The 17,216-nt window shown below is 39.1% G+C and overlaps 1 protein-coding gene across 1 annotated transcript in view; it reads right to left on the reverse strand.

The window, feature by feature from the left end:
- The window catches only part of CALCR (calcitonin receptor), a 149,196-nt gene extending 132,507 nt beyond the window's left edge, over positions 1 to 16,689 (reverse strand). Inside the window, exons 1-2 of the mRNA XM_059073923.2 lie at positions 16,624 to 16,689; positions 16,221 to 16,440 (exon numbers count right to left, since the gene is read on the reverse strand). Coding sequence (XP_058929906.1) covers positions 16,221 to 16,250 — 30 coding nt within the window. The 5' untranslated portion in view covers positions 16,251 to 16,440; positions 16,624 to 16,689. The remainder of the gene's footprint in view (positions 1 to 16,220; positions 16,441 to 16,623) is intronic.
- Between the last annotated feature and the right edge of the window lie 527 nt (positions 16,690 to 17,216).

The raw sequence follows: 17,216 nt of genomic DNA on the forward strand, positions 1-17,216 counted from the left end.
CGCGGCATGTGGGATCTTCCCGGACCGGGGCACGAACCCGAGTCCCCTGCCTCGGCAGGCGGATTCTCAACCACTGCGCCACCAGGGAAGCCCCAGGTCATTTTTTATAGACATAAAAATCATGGGTCCACTCCACTTTCAGATTTTATCTTCCCATTAAACTGATGACCTTCAGCTACTGCCTCCTTTATGCACTGCAAGATCTTACTTTTCGTATCCTCTGGTGATCTTTCCAGTTTCCATTCCCACTTGTATTTGTTTTAATGTTATTTTTATTGGATTGATATATATATAAAAAATTAATCATTTTAATTTCATCTGATTTTCCTACTGAGAAGTTTATGTGTTGTGCCCATATGGACAGCATCATCTAAAACATACATCTACAGAATGATGGAGGCATATTTAAAGCAATGGGATTTCTCAAGTTTTTGCCATTACTGGAATTGTGGTGTGCAATAGTGAAAAGAAGGTTTGGGATTCACATAAAATTGTGGGTGAGGGGTAACCAAGAGAAGCTTTGGGATGTGAACAGAACTAGGCTCAAGCCCCAACTCTATTACTTAACTAAATGGGCTACTTTAGCTTATGTTTTAATCTGAGTTATAGTTTTCTCTTCTGTAAAATGAGGGTCATCATAATTATAAAATAGATAGGAGTTACTGACTGCTGTTGATCCTATATCATGCTTGGCACTTTTCCTATTTTATGTTAAACCCATGAAATAATCCTTTAAGATATAAATAATTCCTTCTTTGAAGGAAACTGAAGCTAAGAGAGGCCAAACAATACTAATAAGCAGTACATCCTGCTGCATCCTTTAAAGTATGCACTGCCTCAGGGAGTGTTGGGTGGGGATCAAATGAGACACTAAATGTGAAAGTACTTCCTAGATGACGTGTGCTCTACTCAACCAAAGCTTACGTGTTTTGTATATTAAGAGTGCTATACCATAAAAATATATTCACTGATATGACTTTCTTTCAAGTATAACCTACTTCCTTGACAATTCTTTAAAAACTATAAAGTGGCACTCACTAGTATAAGGGTTAATCTTGGGAAATTTTGCAGATTGCCTTCTGTACCACTCCTCATTTCCTAGCAGCATTCTATTTCTTTTTTTTAGGAGAGCCTTGATATTTAAATTTTATGAATAAGTACAACTCCACTCCCATTGTCCCCAATGTGAGGTAAGGGGCCTAGGGTTGACAAATTCATAATTTTTAAGTAAAGAGTATTTTTAACAACCTCTCATACGTTATCATCATTAGATAAAAAGAATGGATATTTTTGCTCCAGAAAGGGAAGAATATATATCAGAACAAAGTGCAGTGCTTTAAAGTGAATACACATAGTAGTAGGACAGACTCTTGACATTGTCTTTGGTATTTTAATTTTGGGGCCAGACAGTGAAATCTCATCATGGATCCGCATGGGTCATCAGATGAGATTTGAGAACTACTATTTTAAAGGCCATGTGGGACCCTGAAAAATCATGACTGAGCAGCAAACAGACCTGGGTGAGAAAGCATGTTCTGCTTTTTGTAGCACAGGACAGCGTGCTACTACCGTGGGTTCTGTAGTTAGGCTGTTTACGTTTAAATACTGCCTCTGCTTCTAGTTACATCATCTTTCTTTAAGTCTCTAAGCTTCACCGTTCCCTGGAGGTAAAATGAGTATAACAATAATGCTTGTAATTATTATGAGAATTAAATGGGATAATTCATTTAAGAACCAACATAATAAGCCCTCGAAAATGTTAGGTTTTTAATTAATTTATTATGAACATATTATTATTAATAACTTGTTCTTATTTATTTATTTAGCCTCTTTGATTTTCAGGTTTCCCATCTGTAAAATGGAAATACAAATAGCTAGCTTGCAGGGAGCTGTGCTCATCTGAGCTGAGCTGAGCTCATTTGCTGTGTAGCCTAAATGAGATAATGCGTATTTGTACATAGAATGACACTGATCAGAAGCCTATGACATGGTAGTCATTATTATTTTTTGTGACATTTCCCCTCCGTACTTCCCTAGTGCATTCACAGTTGGCAGATGGCCCTTGGCTTCTCCAAGCCCCTCTTTGGTGTAGTACTTGAAAGTCTGTCCCAGCCAATCCCTCTATTATGTGCCTAAAAACTTATCTGTTCCATCTATTTGTCCCTTAAGGTCCTGAATGCACCTGAAAGCAAACTGCCTTGGGAAAGTTTTGAATGTTATTTAAACAAGCACACTGAGAAATCGTAAAAGCAAAACACGTTCATGATTACCTGAAAACACATTCAGCAATACCTATTTTGGAGCTCAGCTTAAAAGTATTGTGAAGAGGAAAGGAAAAAAAGACAGAGACGTTAAAAAAAAAAAATCTCCAGCTTGGAAACAATGAGTAATGGTAAGACCAGACAAGCTTGTTTTCTCTCCTAAGTCTCTATTTTCATGTCCATCAGCCTGGATAACTCAGGGAGTCCACCCAAGGTGCCATCTATCTCTCACATTTCTGCCGGCTAGTTACCATGGGGGTTACGTCTGGATCTCAACCCCTTCTTTTCTTTAATGTGGGGTGGAGTCTGGCAGCTGAAGATTCTGGACAGTGATGACATCAACAGGAGGAATTAATTCAGTGTATATTGCTATGATCTGGACTCCTTGATGAAGAATGTCCTATTTTCTAATATATACCTCTCTATTCAAATCTAAAATTGTCCAATGCACCATGACATGGAACTAGAATAGCTATTCCCTCCTATTCCCCCAAAACATCTGACTGAGGGGATAAGGGGAAATATCTATGTGATACTGGAGAAGTCATATCTCTTTTATTTCTTTATCTGTACGATGAAGGAGTTGGATTAGGACCTCTAAGATCTGCTCTAATTATCCCCAAGAACATGTGTGCTAAGGAGTGGGGAAAAGGTAGAAGTTTGTTTTAGAAGACTTACAAGTGACTGAGAAGAAGGGGGGACGTGATAGGGAGGTGTTATGTTTGAAAATTCATCAAACACACAAGTAGATCATGGACTAACTTAAATGAACATAACTGGGACTTAAGAATCTGAATGAGGTCTGGGAATGGACACATATATGTAAAATTGATGGTGAGAAACAACTTTTATTGACAAAACCTGGTGTCATTAAAACTTGGGGTTTTCTTCTAAATCATTTAGCTGGGTATTTAAATAAATATGAAGAAGGGCTCAAATGTATTGTCCTTGTTATGCTAAGAGGTGTTACAGACTGGAAATAGAAAACAAAAGGGGGCTTGGAAAAATCTGACTGTTAAATCAACAGAGAAGTATCAAAGAAAGGTTCTTTCTCACCTTTCCAGGTCCCACATGCTATCGCCAGAGTCAGTCTGCTCTTAATCATAACCTTCCTTAGTTTGTAAACCAGACTGTTCTTTGGCTTTCTGGCAGAGAAAAATTTAGTCTGGGTCTAAATGAATTCTATAAGGCAATATTTATGAAACTTTGGGCTTCTGCTAAATTGATTAGACTAATTTATCTATCTGAAGGTTACCTAAACAGAATAGAATGATAAGCATTCCTCTTCTGCTAGAGACACTGATCAATCTTCAAAAGCATTCAAGATAAGTTTCTGTGTTAAAAATCAAGTGATTTCTTTTCTGTCCTAAGAGGATATTTTGTATTATTGAGGGTTATAGAAATATTATTCTGTAATATTTTGAGATTGATAAAGGGCAAAGACCATCCTGAGCCCTTTTCTTCTTGAGTACTTAGAATGTAGCATCATCTCAAACTGACAGAAGAAATGTTAAGAGTAGGTTTTCTTTCCCAACTAGATTGAAATAAGATAAAACCGTTTTTCCTTGTGCTGTATACACATTTTTTTTCTCCATGAATTTGATTACACATTATACAACTTTGGAGGATAAAACCTTCGTACTTTCTGGTGTATTCATTTCCCTTGCCTCTAAAATGATAACCTACTGCTGGAAAAAATGACCTGATTCACAGGGAAATTGGATAATCTAATGTAAAGCAGTTAGGTTCTAGATCAATATTCTGTGAAATACCCCTGAAACACACGTTTCCTATTCTTTCTTTCATTATTCTTAAAATGAGCCATAACAGTGGAGGGAAAAAAAGCTTGAGACTCAAATACATCACACAAGAGGATGCATGAAAAATGTAAAACCAGTAAATAAAAGAGTTAAAATTAATATCAGAAAGGAAAATAACTTCGGATTATGGTGAATAAGTTAAAAACATATCCGAGGTGGTAAATGAAAATCCCTTGCAAAAGGCTGAGCAGCTTGAACATGGAAGTACACACAGATTTTCCTTTGGGTATCGGAAGGCCCCCATCCCCTGCCCCACCCCCCCTGCAGAAGTACACAGAGTGCCAATGCACTCACCTCATAGGGAAATAAGACCATTTAGAACACATGGAAAAGAGTTGCCATGCTCCAAAACAGATCTTGGAAAGTTTATCATCTCAGGTGAGTGAGTACGAAACTTGACCACTTTTAGGCTAATTAAAATTCAGTGTATTTGTACTTGCCATTTTTAGAGCACTTTTTTTCCCCACATAATTAAAACCATATATATCATGGGTTTCTGATTAATTTTCAGGTAAGTAATCAAGATATAGTTTTGAAATTCTATTTAAAACCATGTTTTGTGAAGACCTGTGTTTTGCTTTTCTTTTTTAGTAGAAATTGCACTTTTACAATAATAAAACAGATTAAGTTTTTGCATTTGACTCTGCTTTTTATGAATGAGATGTCAACTTGGCAAAGCGCAATTTCCCCTTCTTGTAAACCACAGGGCAGAGTGGAATACTATCAGTAGGGGTGCAGCCTTTGAGAGCTGTAGACATTAAGATTCAGAACAGATAAGGAAAACCACTATTTAATTTCTTTAATTTTCTAAGAAAAAGAGAGAAATCCATGGACCTGCAGTTGGAAAAAATGCAAAAGTGAAAGACATTTTACATCATTTATTTATTTATGTATTAAATTTATTTTATTGAAGTATAGTTGTTTTACAATGTTGTGTTGACATTTTACATCATGATAACAAAACTTTGGCTGTTAAGCTTTTAACATAAATGTACAAGAAGCACATTTCTCTTTTAGGATTTACTTACTCTCTGGAGCTGGAACTCCTTGGTTTCATTTCCAAATCTGTCCTGGGTTGGCTGTTCATTCTTCCATAAGTTACTTACCTCTCTGTGCTTCAGTTTCCTCAGTGTGCAAAGGGGATAACTGTACCTACCTGAGAGTGTCGCTGTGAAGATTAAATATATTAATATCTATAAAAGGCTTAGAACATTACTGGCTCATAGTAAGTGCTATGTAAGTGTCAGATAATACTATCATTATTGAAATATTTCAATAAATCTATTTTATATCCAAGTTTCCTTGAAAGTTTTTAATACATACTTTTCTTGAAAACGAAAAATTATACTTTGCTGTGAATCAGATATGTGAAAGCTGCAGCTAAGTGGAGATTCGAAGATGACCAAAAAGGCCCACCTTCTCCAAGCCACACTTGCATCAGTATTTAAAGTTCCTGATATTATCTTAGATTTCAGAAAAGGCAGATTTCCCAAAGATTTTCAGCAGGATAGTAAGAACTGGTATATCACAAAAGGGTCTTGTGGCTATGTAAACTGAGAAATGCTGTGAGGACAAGATTAAATGAATATATACCTTCATTTGTTAAATAGATATTAATCAAGTGCTGGAAATGAAGAGTCAACAGGACAGACCTAATGGGCTTTATATTCTAATGCATGGGATAAAAAAGAAACAGAAAAAAAAAATAAAATGATTACAAACTGTACTATTAGAAAGGAAATACTCAAGGAGCTGAGAGAAAGAGACAGATTAACAGGTCAACACATACTTTAGAAAGTGTGATTGACTGTGGCAGACCTCTTTGAGGTAGTGACAATTTAAGCTAAGGTCTGAAGTAAGAGAAGCAGTTAGACATGTGAAAATGAGTGAAAGAGCATCCCAGATGGAAGGAAGAGCTCCTGTGAAGGGTGTGAGGAGGAAAAAAACGAGATGTGCTCCAGCGAATGGATCAAGATCAGCGCGGTGGACTGAATGGTCCAGGCAGATGGCACAGGAGCAATAAGGCTGTGACAGCTAGGGCACAGAGGACCAGGAGGCCATGGCGAGGAGTGTGGGAGCACGGGTGCAGGTGCAGTTGAAAGCCCTTAAATGGTTGTGAACAGAGGAGAAACCTGCTCTGATTTACATTTTAGGAGTTTATTTTGGGTGCTGAGCAGAGAATGTGTAGGGGAGGGGTGCAAGGGCTAGTGAGCAGGCCAGCCAGGAGGCCGCTGGAGGGGTCCTAGCAAGGGATGGCAGTGATTGGGCTACATTGCCTGTGGTGGATATGCAGCAAAATGGACTTCACAGCTTTTAATATGCTTACGTGTAGGACAGAGCTTCAAATTTGGTGATAAAGATCCAACTTGATTTGGTCAAATAACACACATCAGGAAATGCCAGGTTCAAGAATTACCTCCTGAATCACTGATAATGCAATTTTTTTTTCTTGAAGAGAGTAAAGGTTTATTCTACTACTATATTATCTGCAGACAGCAGGGTTTGTAGGAATAGGGTAAAAGAAAAGCAATTGATTTGGGGCAGGGGCAAAAGGGAGTTGATGCGGAGATTGTGGAAAGACTCAAGCAGTGGGGCTTTTTCTTAGGAGAGCAGGCTTTCTGGAATAAAGGGGAATACTATGCGTGGTAGGTGCTTGGGAAACTAAGAGAAGGCAGGGGGATCCAGAGACAGGCTCGGCCTCTTATGCAATGTAGTCCAGGGCCATTATGTGTTTGACTCTCTATGTGGTCATCTATAAGTACATTCATGCAAATATTTGTCTGCAAATGCTCACAACTCCCTGCAACTTTGCAGACTCTTTCAGGGACAGCACTGGACTTGGAGTCAGAAGGCTGGAGTTTTCATGGCAGCCTGTCACTTACTGGTGGGGAAATACGTCATCTCTGCCTCAGTCTGCTCTTTAATAAAAGCATTCGACTCCAGATCAAAAATAAGGATAAAATATTAGTTACCGAGAAAATGTATGGCATTCCCCAAATACTAGGAATGCCTCTTTAACAAATTAAGATGCAGCTCAATGAGACAACTTCCAGTGCTGATATTTGCTGACTCCAAGTTGCTACTACTCAAATATGCCCGGATTATTAACATTTTAGCTAAGAAGAAATGCCAAGTTTCTCATTGACCTTCTATTCACTCAAATGATATTAAATGATATTAAATGATATCTAAATTGCAATAATATACATTTTCCTCATTAGATGCAATAAAATTATTTTCATTTTGAGTGGGGAAAAAAGCAACTCAGTAAATTCTTGTTTTTCCTGAATTGCCCCTAGAGCAACAATGATCGCTCACCACTTTGCTGGGATTTTGCTTTAATGCCATCTTTGCAGTCTATAGGATGTTAGGAATGAAAAACTGTTCTAATATTGTCCTGACCTTTTAGCCTTGTAGTGGGCCCAGGGAATGAGGTGCTAAAGCAATTTGCATTATTTTGCTCTCTGTGCCATGAACTTCTTTGAATCTTGGGCTAAAGAGACCCCCATCTCAATGTCCATAAACGCCGACATTTTCTACAGCCTCATGCTTGCAAGAATTCTGTCTGTCAGACTTAGGGTTAGCAACAAAAAATTATTCTGAAGTTTGGGTTAACTAATGTATGAATCGAGTCAATTTGAAATTTAAATTTGGCACCAGAGCACTTCGCCTGTCCTTTCTTCCCTTGTTGCCCAAGTTGACTTTATGAAAACACTAAAGAGGAAATTTCCTAAAACGGCAGAGCTTTCCTTTAAAAATTATTATTATCAAAGTGATAATTTTTTCCTAGTCCAGTCCTGGGATAAGTGCTGTTACTTTGGGGCTCCAGGAAAGGATAAATATAGCTTTCATAGTTGGCTGACACCAAATTCATATTTGTTTACAATAAATTCATTTGTTTAGTTAATAGAAATAGATTTGGGTCAGATATGAAAGCCTAAAATCCTAGAAGAACTATGTCACATGTCATGTTTTCACTGCTGTGCAGGAAATTCCTGCTTATGTATGTAGCTACCTAGAATGTCCACTTGACATAATCGCACGAACCTGCAGTATTGCAGGCTATTCTAAATTGCTGGGCTTTGGTTACTGGGAGACCCACCTTTCCTGCAGCCCCAATGGGTGGGAAAGCTGAGCTTAGCACCTCTGGAGAGGTGTTAAATGTCCATTTAACTTAATGTCCTCTGACTTAAATGTCCATAGAAAGGGGCTCCTGATTCTGTCCGTCATTAAAGGCTCTGATCATTCAAGACAATTAATATGTACAATTATAATAGAAAGATTTCTAAGTCATCATCAAAATGTCATTTGACTGCAGTCGTGGAATAAGCCTAATCTTTTGGCATTAGGCAAACAGGTTTGAGTTCTAGCTCTGCCGCTTCCGAGATACGTGAACCTTGGTGAGCCACGTCGGCTTTCTGCATCTCTGCTTCCTCACCTATGGAATGGGATTGATAATATTCCACAGGACTGTCATGAGAAGTGACTGCACATCACTGTATGTAGCACAGTAGGAGTTCAATGAGTTGCAGCTGTTTTGTTATTATTTTATTTATATTCCTAAAGTCTAAAAGGTATTAACTTGCTGATGATCAGTTATTCAAACAATTTAGAATTAAACGCTTGCAGGACTCCGGTCCAGACTGGGAATATAATAAGGAAAGTCCTGTTTGTTTCCTTCCTACAGAAAATAAATACCACTTAAGTAGCTTCAGCTTAGTGCAAGAGGCAGGGGAGAAGTAGAGGTATATATTTTGTGATTAAGAAATTGTAGGGCTTCCCTGGTGGCGCAGTGGTTGAGAGTCCACCTGCCGATGCAGGGGACGCGGGTTCGTGCCCCGGTCCGGGAAGATCCCACATTCCGCGGAGCGGCTGGTCCCGTGAGCCATGGCCGCTGGGCCTGCGCGTCCGGAGCCTGTGCTCCGCAACGGGAGAGGCCACAACAGTGAGAGGCCCGAGTACCGCAAAAAAAAAAAAAAAAAAAAAAAAAAGAAATTGTAAAGAGGCCGGTGGGAAACGGTTCTGCATGCTTAAACAAAATGCTATGTTCTGAATATGTAAGCTCTGCTGTAAATGTTGGATAAAGAAAACACCTTCAAGTCAACACTGACTCAATCCGGAAACAAGAGTGTGGGTGTAAGAAGGTTCAAGATGTGAATGGATTATTGATTTGAGAGAGAAAGGGCTAAAATCTCTGGAGCAATATTGAGCTGATACCATAAAAGAGGAAAACTCTAAGCCTCAATGTGACAAAAATAATTTCAGGGAAAAAAAAACCACCATATTTATGACCACGTTTAGGTGAATTTAACCCATTTCACAAAGAGAAAAGAATGTCTCTTATGTGTGCTGGATATGAGATTAATATGTGACTCTGTGCTTTTTAAACTAGGAGAGAAATAAGAAAAAAACAGATATCCACACAGAAAAGGGAGAATAAAATGCCATAAGACAAATATAAAATGGTATAATGTGTGATCTAAAATTAGTATATTCACCTGTGCAACTTTTGAGTACATGAATATTCTGGGAAACATTTGGATGCTGAAAGACTGGGATTTCTAGATTGTAATCCCTGAGGAAGGGGATTATAAAACTCATATTTTTCCCAATACACTAATATAATAAAGAGATTAAGAGTTTATTTAAATGAATGAATGACAAAAGGGAAGAATACTTTATACATACAGAGGCACATACACATAAGTGTACATGCGTGGTACCTCTGGAAGCCCTAAGGAAATAGATACCAGGATGTAATATTACATCTTGTTTGGGAGTGGGGGAATTGGCCACATGCAAGACTAAAAAAAGGAAGCAGCATTTAAGTTAAACTAGAGGGGACTGTAGGAATTCAAAAAGGGGAGATAAAGTAAGGAGTGCATATCAAACTGAAATTATTGTAAACCCAGGGCTTCCATTTCCTCATTTCTTGCTCTTAGTTAAATCCTGCTGTGATCTCTCCATCCTTACCCCATTTGATTTGCTTGCAACATTCTGTTTGGATGCCCACTTTCTCCTCCCTGGCTTCCATAATACAACTTTCTCTCGTGTTTTTCCTTTCATCTAGCCTTCCATCTCAGTCTTTTTTGCAGGCTCATTTTCCGCTGTCCCTTAAAAAAAAATTGGTTTTCCTGAAGGTTCCATCTTAGATGTCTTTCTTTTTAATTGTCTGCCTGGTTTTTTTTTCCTTCATTTTTCTTTTTTACTTCTCTATAGGTTATATCCCCCATTCCTATTGCATCAGGTGAAATAGATATACTTATGTCTCCCAAATCTATACCTCTAGTACAGAATTCTCTATTTATTTATTTATTTATTTATAGCTGTGTTGGGTCTTCGTTGCTGTGTGTGGGCTTTCTCTAGTGGCGAGTGGGGGCTACCCTTAGCTGAGGTGTGCGGGCTTCTCATCGCAGTGGCTTCTCTTGTTGCAGAGCATGGGCTCTAGATGCACGGGCTTCAGTAGTTGTGGCTTGCGAGCTCTAGAGCACAGGCTCAGTAGTTATAGAGCACGGGCTTAGTTGCTCCGTGGCATGTAGGATCTTCCCGGACCAGGGCTGGAACCCGAGTCCCCTGCATTAGCAGGTGGATTCTTAACCACTGCGCCACCAGGGAAGCCCCAGAATTCTCTCTTGAGACGCAAATTTCAGTATCTACTTCTACTGGACATTGCCACCTGTTTAAGCCAAATGCGTCACGTTCCAAATTAAATTCTTTTTCTTCCTTCCCTGAAATATTACTTGTTCTATGTGAATGACATCCATCTCTTCTATTATCTGTGAAAGAAACTTGGAATTGATCACGCAATCGTCCATTTCCCTCATTTATCTCACTTCAAATTTCTATCATTCACCAACTACCCCTATAATCTCCTGTTTTGATTTTTTTTTTTTTTCCTTTTCTATCTCCACCAAGGTCACTAATTGTTTCTCCTCTCTGTTTCTGCAGTAGGGTATTTTGGTTGGTCCTGGCGAGGTCAGGAAGGTACAGGTCACAGAGAGGCTTCCGTGCTGGTCAGCTGTGCTGAAGAGTTTGCATGTCATCATGAGGACAATGAGGGTCCTTGAAAGAGTTAAAATAGGGGACTTATAATCAGATCCGCCATTCTGGTAGATCAGTCTGGTTGAAAGATAGGAAGAATATTAGAATGAAAGGTGGATGGATACAAATGAAAAGGAAGCCTTATTGCTCTAATACGGGGCTGGCTCGGCAAGACTGTAATCTCATTGGTGCTGTCTGTTTCTGTGCCTTCAGTTCCATTCTGTTGCCCTGCACTGTATGGTACCTCCAGGGTACCTCTGGATACCTGAGGCTTCCCCAAAATCACCATGTTGTTTCAAGCCTCCAGGGCTTTTTTAGAGTCTGGTATCCTGCCTCTAACACAACTCATCTCTTCCCCTCCTTATCTGGATCATTCTGTTTTGTCATTTAAATGCTGAATCATGTCCCCTTTAGGGTCACCTCGCTCGGAAAGTTTCCTTGATGTCTAGCTCTGTGCTGTTCCTCCCTGCTTCCAAAGCGCTCATGGCATTTCTCTACTGGAGTACTTACCGCACGGGTTTGTAATTTTGTCTGTCTCCTCCAGTGTCCATGAAGCCAAGAACTATGCTTTGTCACAATATGCCCTGACTAGGATGCAATAGGCATTTAGTAAATATTTACTGAGTTTTTAAATATGAATGAAACTATAAGGATGATAATTTGTTAGATGTGTTACCGGGGAATGATGAATACATTCTGAAGGACAGAGGAAGGTAAGATTTGAAATGCCAAATTCTGAACTACCAGATAAATAAAAGGCAGGGACTGGGAATAGAGCTGCAGAAAGAAATCAAAACCAAAGCAAACCAGCTCTGCAACTGAACCACTGATGTAAAGCGTTCTCCCCCAACATACTCCAATTCTGAGGCAGTGGAATATAAACTTAAGTTGTTGGCATAAGGGCTGAAAATGAAGGATGGACTGGAGTCAATTATTGTGGCATCACTATGGCTTCAGAACTGGAATTAGGGAGCTCTTGCGGTTTTCTACTTGACTTGGATAGGAAAGATAAAATGAGATTACATCATGAAACCTCTTCAATGCTAGGCTGACGAGTGGTTCTAAGTCTTATGCTCCTGGGGCAATCACTGAATAATTATGAGTTGAGAGTGACAAAATGGGAGCTTAGAAAACAAGTCTGACTGTGTTGTGTAACACTGAATGCATCACAGAGAGACTAAATGTGGCTAAATATTAGGAGAATATTTAAGCACTTTGTTAAAGGTAATGCAAGTTTAAACGAGAGGGGTGGCAGTGAAACTAGGAAGAAGAAAAATGCAGCATCCATGAGAAAAATTGGGAGTAGCCTTGAGACTTAATAAGAGAGAAGAAAGATATACATTTGTAAATAGAAATTTTAATGAAATAGAATGGTTAAATATTGATTACAAAAGCAGAAAATATTTCATGGAGCCAGGTACTTTATTTCTTTGAGAAATAACTCCTTGGGTTTAGCGTATTTGTGTTATTCCTTTACAAAGAATACCAATTCATACACTACTTTTAATAAAGAGTGGCTTTTCATTTGAACAAAGACATAATCTTATACCTCAGGTATCCAGAGGTACCCTGGGGTATCGTGTAGTACAGGTCAATGGCATGCAGCCACAGGCACAGTGGGAGAAGAACAGCCAGCTCCAACGTCTGGCCAAGCTGGCCCGTATTACAGACCTTTAACTGTACTCTTTGATCCACTCTTCCTACCCTAAAATTTTTTTCTTAAAAAACAAACCCCCCAAAACCTAAACTAAACTAAACTAAACTACACTCCAATCAAACACACTTTTTGGAAAAACAATTCAAGAAAATTGCACTTATGAATATTGAGGAATAGATTCTGATGACATTTTCTATCAATTCTTCCGCTCTCAATTCTTTACTTCTAAAGTAAAAATTTAAAGACCTAAAACCTTTCCATATTACCAGTTTTCTAAACTCATAAAGTGAAGCCAGAAACATATGTTAATATTATTTTCTGTGTTTTGATACAATTGAAAACAAGTTAATACCATGGTGACAACACAAAATATTATCACTTGGTTTGATTTTGTAATGCTCATATAGACCTCTGGAAGATCATATTAACACCGAAAAGCACATAGTTGTCACACAAAATAACTCTTTTAATTATAATTAATATTGAATAAAACCTCATAACTGAGTGGAATATTACTTGTGTATTGGTGATTCTCTATTGACCAATTCCTTGAGGATAGGGACACATCTTATTTGTCTATGTATCTTCAGGCTTAATGCAATGCTTGGCATATCACAAATAATCAAAAATATTTTTTGAATAAATGACATTTAAAAAATATAACACTTACATAGAACCTACTCTGCACCAGGAACCTACCCAAAGTGATTTACAATTATTAATTCATTAATTCTCATTAGAAAAACCCCATTTTATAAAGGAAATTAAGACATGCAGAGGTTAGATTACTTGCCCAAAACCATACAGCTTCTTAGAAGGTTATAGAGTCGGGCATGAAACCCAAGCAGAGCCGTGTCAGAATCCGTACTCTTAATCAATACTGTTTTGTGAAAAATGTAGTTTTTAAATTAAATATGTATGTATATATATATGTAAGTATATAAAACATATTTTATTATAGCATTGAACTTAGAATAAGAAGACCAGGGTTCAAATACATATTAGATTTACTCAGTTTGCAGCTTTGAGCAAATTCATTAACCTAATGGGTCCTTAATTTCCTCATATGTAAAATCAGAATAAAAGCTATTACCTCACAAGGCTCTTGTAAGCTTTAAAGAAAATAATTTACGTGAAAATACTAGAACATAGTCGGCACCCAGGATACGTTATTTGGTGTGCCAAGGAGCATAGTTGTATTTTCTTCTTCTCTCCCTTCAAAAGGGTATATATTTGCACATTACACATCATGTAGGTCTTAGTAAAATGAGATCAAATTCTGTGTTTCATAAAACATTGTTTTCAACAGCTCTTAAAATTAGATTTAATTTACTACACCATTTTCTGGACAGTCAGATAAGCTTCAAACTCAATAGCTTGTTTTTTAGAAAAAAAAAATGTTTTTACCGGAAACTGTTATGGTTTAAACATCTACCATCAAGGAAAAAAAAAATCTCTTTCTTCTAATTGGGATATCAAGTTATAAATATTTTTTAAAAATTAGACCAACAATAGAACATATGATATTTATGTTCCAACACCCTCCAACGTTAACTGACTCTACCAAACCTGACATGAATCACCTCAGTCAGTGGTTCCCAACATGGCTACACATTACAATCACATAAAAAAGCATCAAAATGTAAACCCCTTCCTCAGATAACCTGATTTAATTGGTTTGGGGTAGGGTCTGGGCATCCATTTTTTTTTTTTTTTAAAGCTCTCCCATTGATTCTAATTTGCAGCCCGAGTTGAGAACACTGGTTTAGGTTATCATTGAAAATATCACCAGTCTCTTATTTCCATTTCATTTTTACTCTAATAAAAACCAACAGTAGATAATATCTTCATTCATGTCAACATTGAAAGAATCGGAGAAGTTCACCAAGAACAGAGTTTTCTTCAACTCCAAGCATCATGAAACAATACAACTGTACGATTATTTATGTGTTCTTATGAATAAGTTATAATAAGGATTTCATGTTTACTATATTGGGTATGTTGCTGTGGTCAATAAATAATCTTAGAGTATTTGACAATGACTTACTATTATTCTTGTGGCTATAGTTTCTGAAATTAACTGTAGATTAGAGGCATGGAAACAAAGCAAATCCCGGCAGATGGAGGTTTTGAGCTATGTTAAAATATTGAGTAGAAATGAGTGCCCACTGAGAATACTGACAAACTGCAAAGATGTTTTGCAAATATAATCACCTTAGATCCTCTCATAATGCTACTGTAGAAAACCAGCAATTTTGACTTTTTAAAGCTGGTTTCCAACTGGTCACATAGTAGGCTATCAATATACTATTACAAATGATACTTTATAAATCCCACAACACTAAAAGCATTCTTACTTTGTCTCTAAGGGTAAGTCAAGGTTGCCCAAATGTATGAACTATTTGCTTTTCTATTATCATTTAAGACACACTCCAACTTGGACACTGTGCTATTTAAAGATTAGTTTCAGAAACCACATGGTCACACTTTGGTTTATTTTGAACATTTCACTTTCAATCACCCAATGATTTTAACAAATAGCCTTGAACAGATGCTTTGGTTCAGGTTAACTATGGCCGTCAGGGTCTCCTGAAGATCAGCAGTGGAGCCCTACCTTCTAGTCTTGCATGTACTACGTAATAGTTTAGGTTAAAGCTTTCATACAGAGCTTTTCTTAAGTAGATCTGCAAAATAAAGCCGGAATAATGGGTTAAAAAAATCTAATTGGATTGTTGATTTTTTACTTTGAATGGATTTCCTTGGACCTCAAGGAAAATGAATGTTTTGGGAAGAAGAACTAATATGTTAGAGCTTTTCTTGATGTCTTTCACCCAGGCTTGGAAAGAACATCATGAAAAAAGAGTACCCTTTTGGAAACTATGCACACAACATGTTTTTCCTAATAGGTGTGAAGAATGGCTGCTATGCATAAATGATTGTTGGAAAATAATTCTCTGTAAAACATGACTTAAGCAACTCCATTCACCACTGTATTCATTTCCAATATCAAGAACAACCATGACACATCACATAGACGCCGATATTATCTGTTTGTTAGTTAATAAACATCTTTTGGAAAAAGTCCACAACTTTCAGCCCTGTAATTTCCATACCCAGTAAGTTGGAGAATAAAACTTTGTGGGAACGTTGATATTAACAGCATAGTAAAACTCACACAAAATCCCAGGACTCTTCAGTATGAAACCCTAAGTTTTAGCACCCTGCCAGGACAATTAGCTTTCCTATAATCAAGGGTAAGGTGAGGCGACTAAGAACTAAAGCCGACCCTAATCAGAACCTCAAACATTACAATCAAACTGCAGTTTGCAATAAAAAAATAAAAAAATAAAAAATAAAAAGGTATCTGGTACATCTCCACTGTTAACCTTCCCGGAGAACATCCCAAAGCTTTAAGTCCCACTCATTCGAGACCCTCCTTACCTGGAATAATCTCACTGGGCTGCCGGCCATGGCTCAGTAGAAGCGAAGGGCATTCGCAGGTGGTGGCTCCAAAGACTCAGGAACTCAGGCTCCAGCGCGCATCTCCTGGGTAGGAGATGGCAGCCGCTGGGTGAGGTGCGGAGTGTGCGCACCTCTCCAACCCAGGAAGGTCCGCGAGCGGCGCGGCGCAGCCCACCCAGTGTCTGAGGGGCTGGCCGTTCTAGTGGAGAGAAAACTCCGTTAGTCCGGAGCGTTCCTTCTCCTGCCTCCTCCTGATTTCCTGACACTTTAATTCTGCCTTAAGTGATAGTTTATACCTAACCCCAGCTTGTATTATATGCTAAAAGGCAACTGCTTTATCCCCATGCTTGATTCCAACCTCCCCAAAGTCCAAGAGGCTCACCTTCCCGGCGCCTTCCTTCCCAGCTGTGCGCTGTGCGCAAACTTCTCCCGACTTAAGTCTTATACTCGTCCGCTCCCCCGCCCTACCCCGCCCGCATCCACACGCCCCCGCCACCCCCCAGGCAGCAGAGGAGGTGGCAGCGGAATTGATGAGCGTCAGCCCCCCCGCCCCCGTCAGCCCGCTCCTGTCCCTGGAGAGGAAGGGGAAGCAGGAGAGCTCTGAGCGCCTCCGCGCCACCCCCTCTCGCCCTGGACAGCGAGTGGGGCTGCGCCTGCCGCGGCTGCCTTGCTCGAGTCCCGGCTGGTGCTCACCCCACGAGCCCCCGAGAGTAAAAACGCGGCGTAAACACAGGAAGCAGGAGAGGGACCCGTTAGACTTTGGGGAGGGGGAGAATGGGTGGGGGGATCCGACAGTCTGGGCTGGGGGATTCGTCCGTCCCCGGAGATAGCTTTCTGGGAATCTTGTCCCCCTCCCCAGAGGATGCAAATTCCGGAGGGGTGAGTTTCCCAAAGAAGCTACCCCTAGAGATCGTGCCACCCTGGCTCGTTCAGCCACTGCTCGGGGGGGCAGCACCACCTGGGAGCCTGTGGAGA

The sequence above is a fragment of the Kogia breviceps genome, chromosome 9 (genome assembly GCF_026419965.1).
Source record: "Kogia breviceps isolate mKogBre1 chromosome 9, mKogBre1 haplotype 1, whole genome shotgun sequence".
Lineage (NCBI taxonomy): Eukaryota > Metazoa > Chordata > Mammalia > Artiodactyla > Physeteridae > Kogia > Kogia breviceps.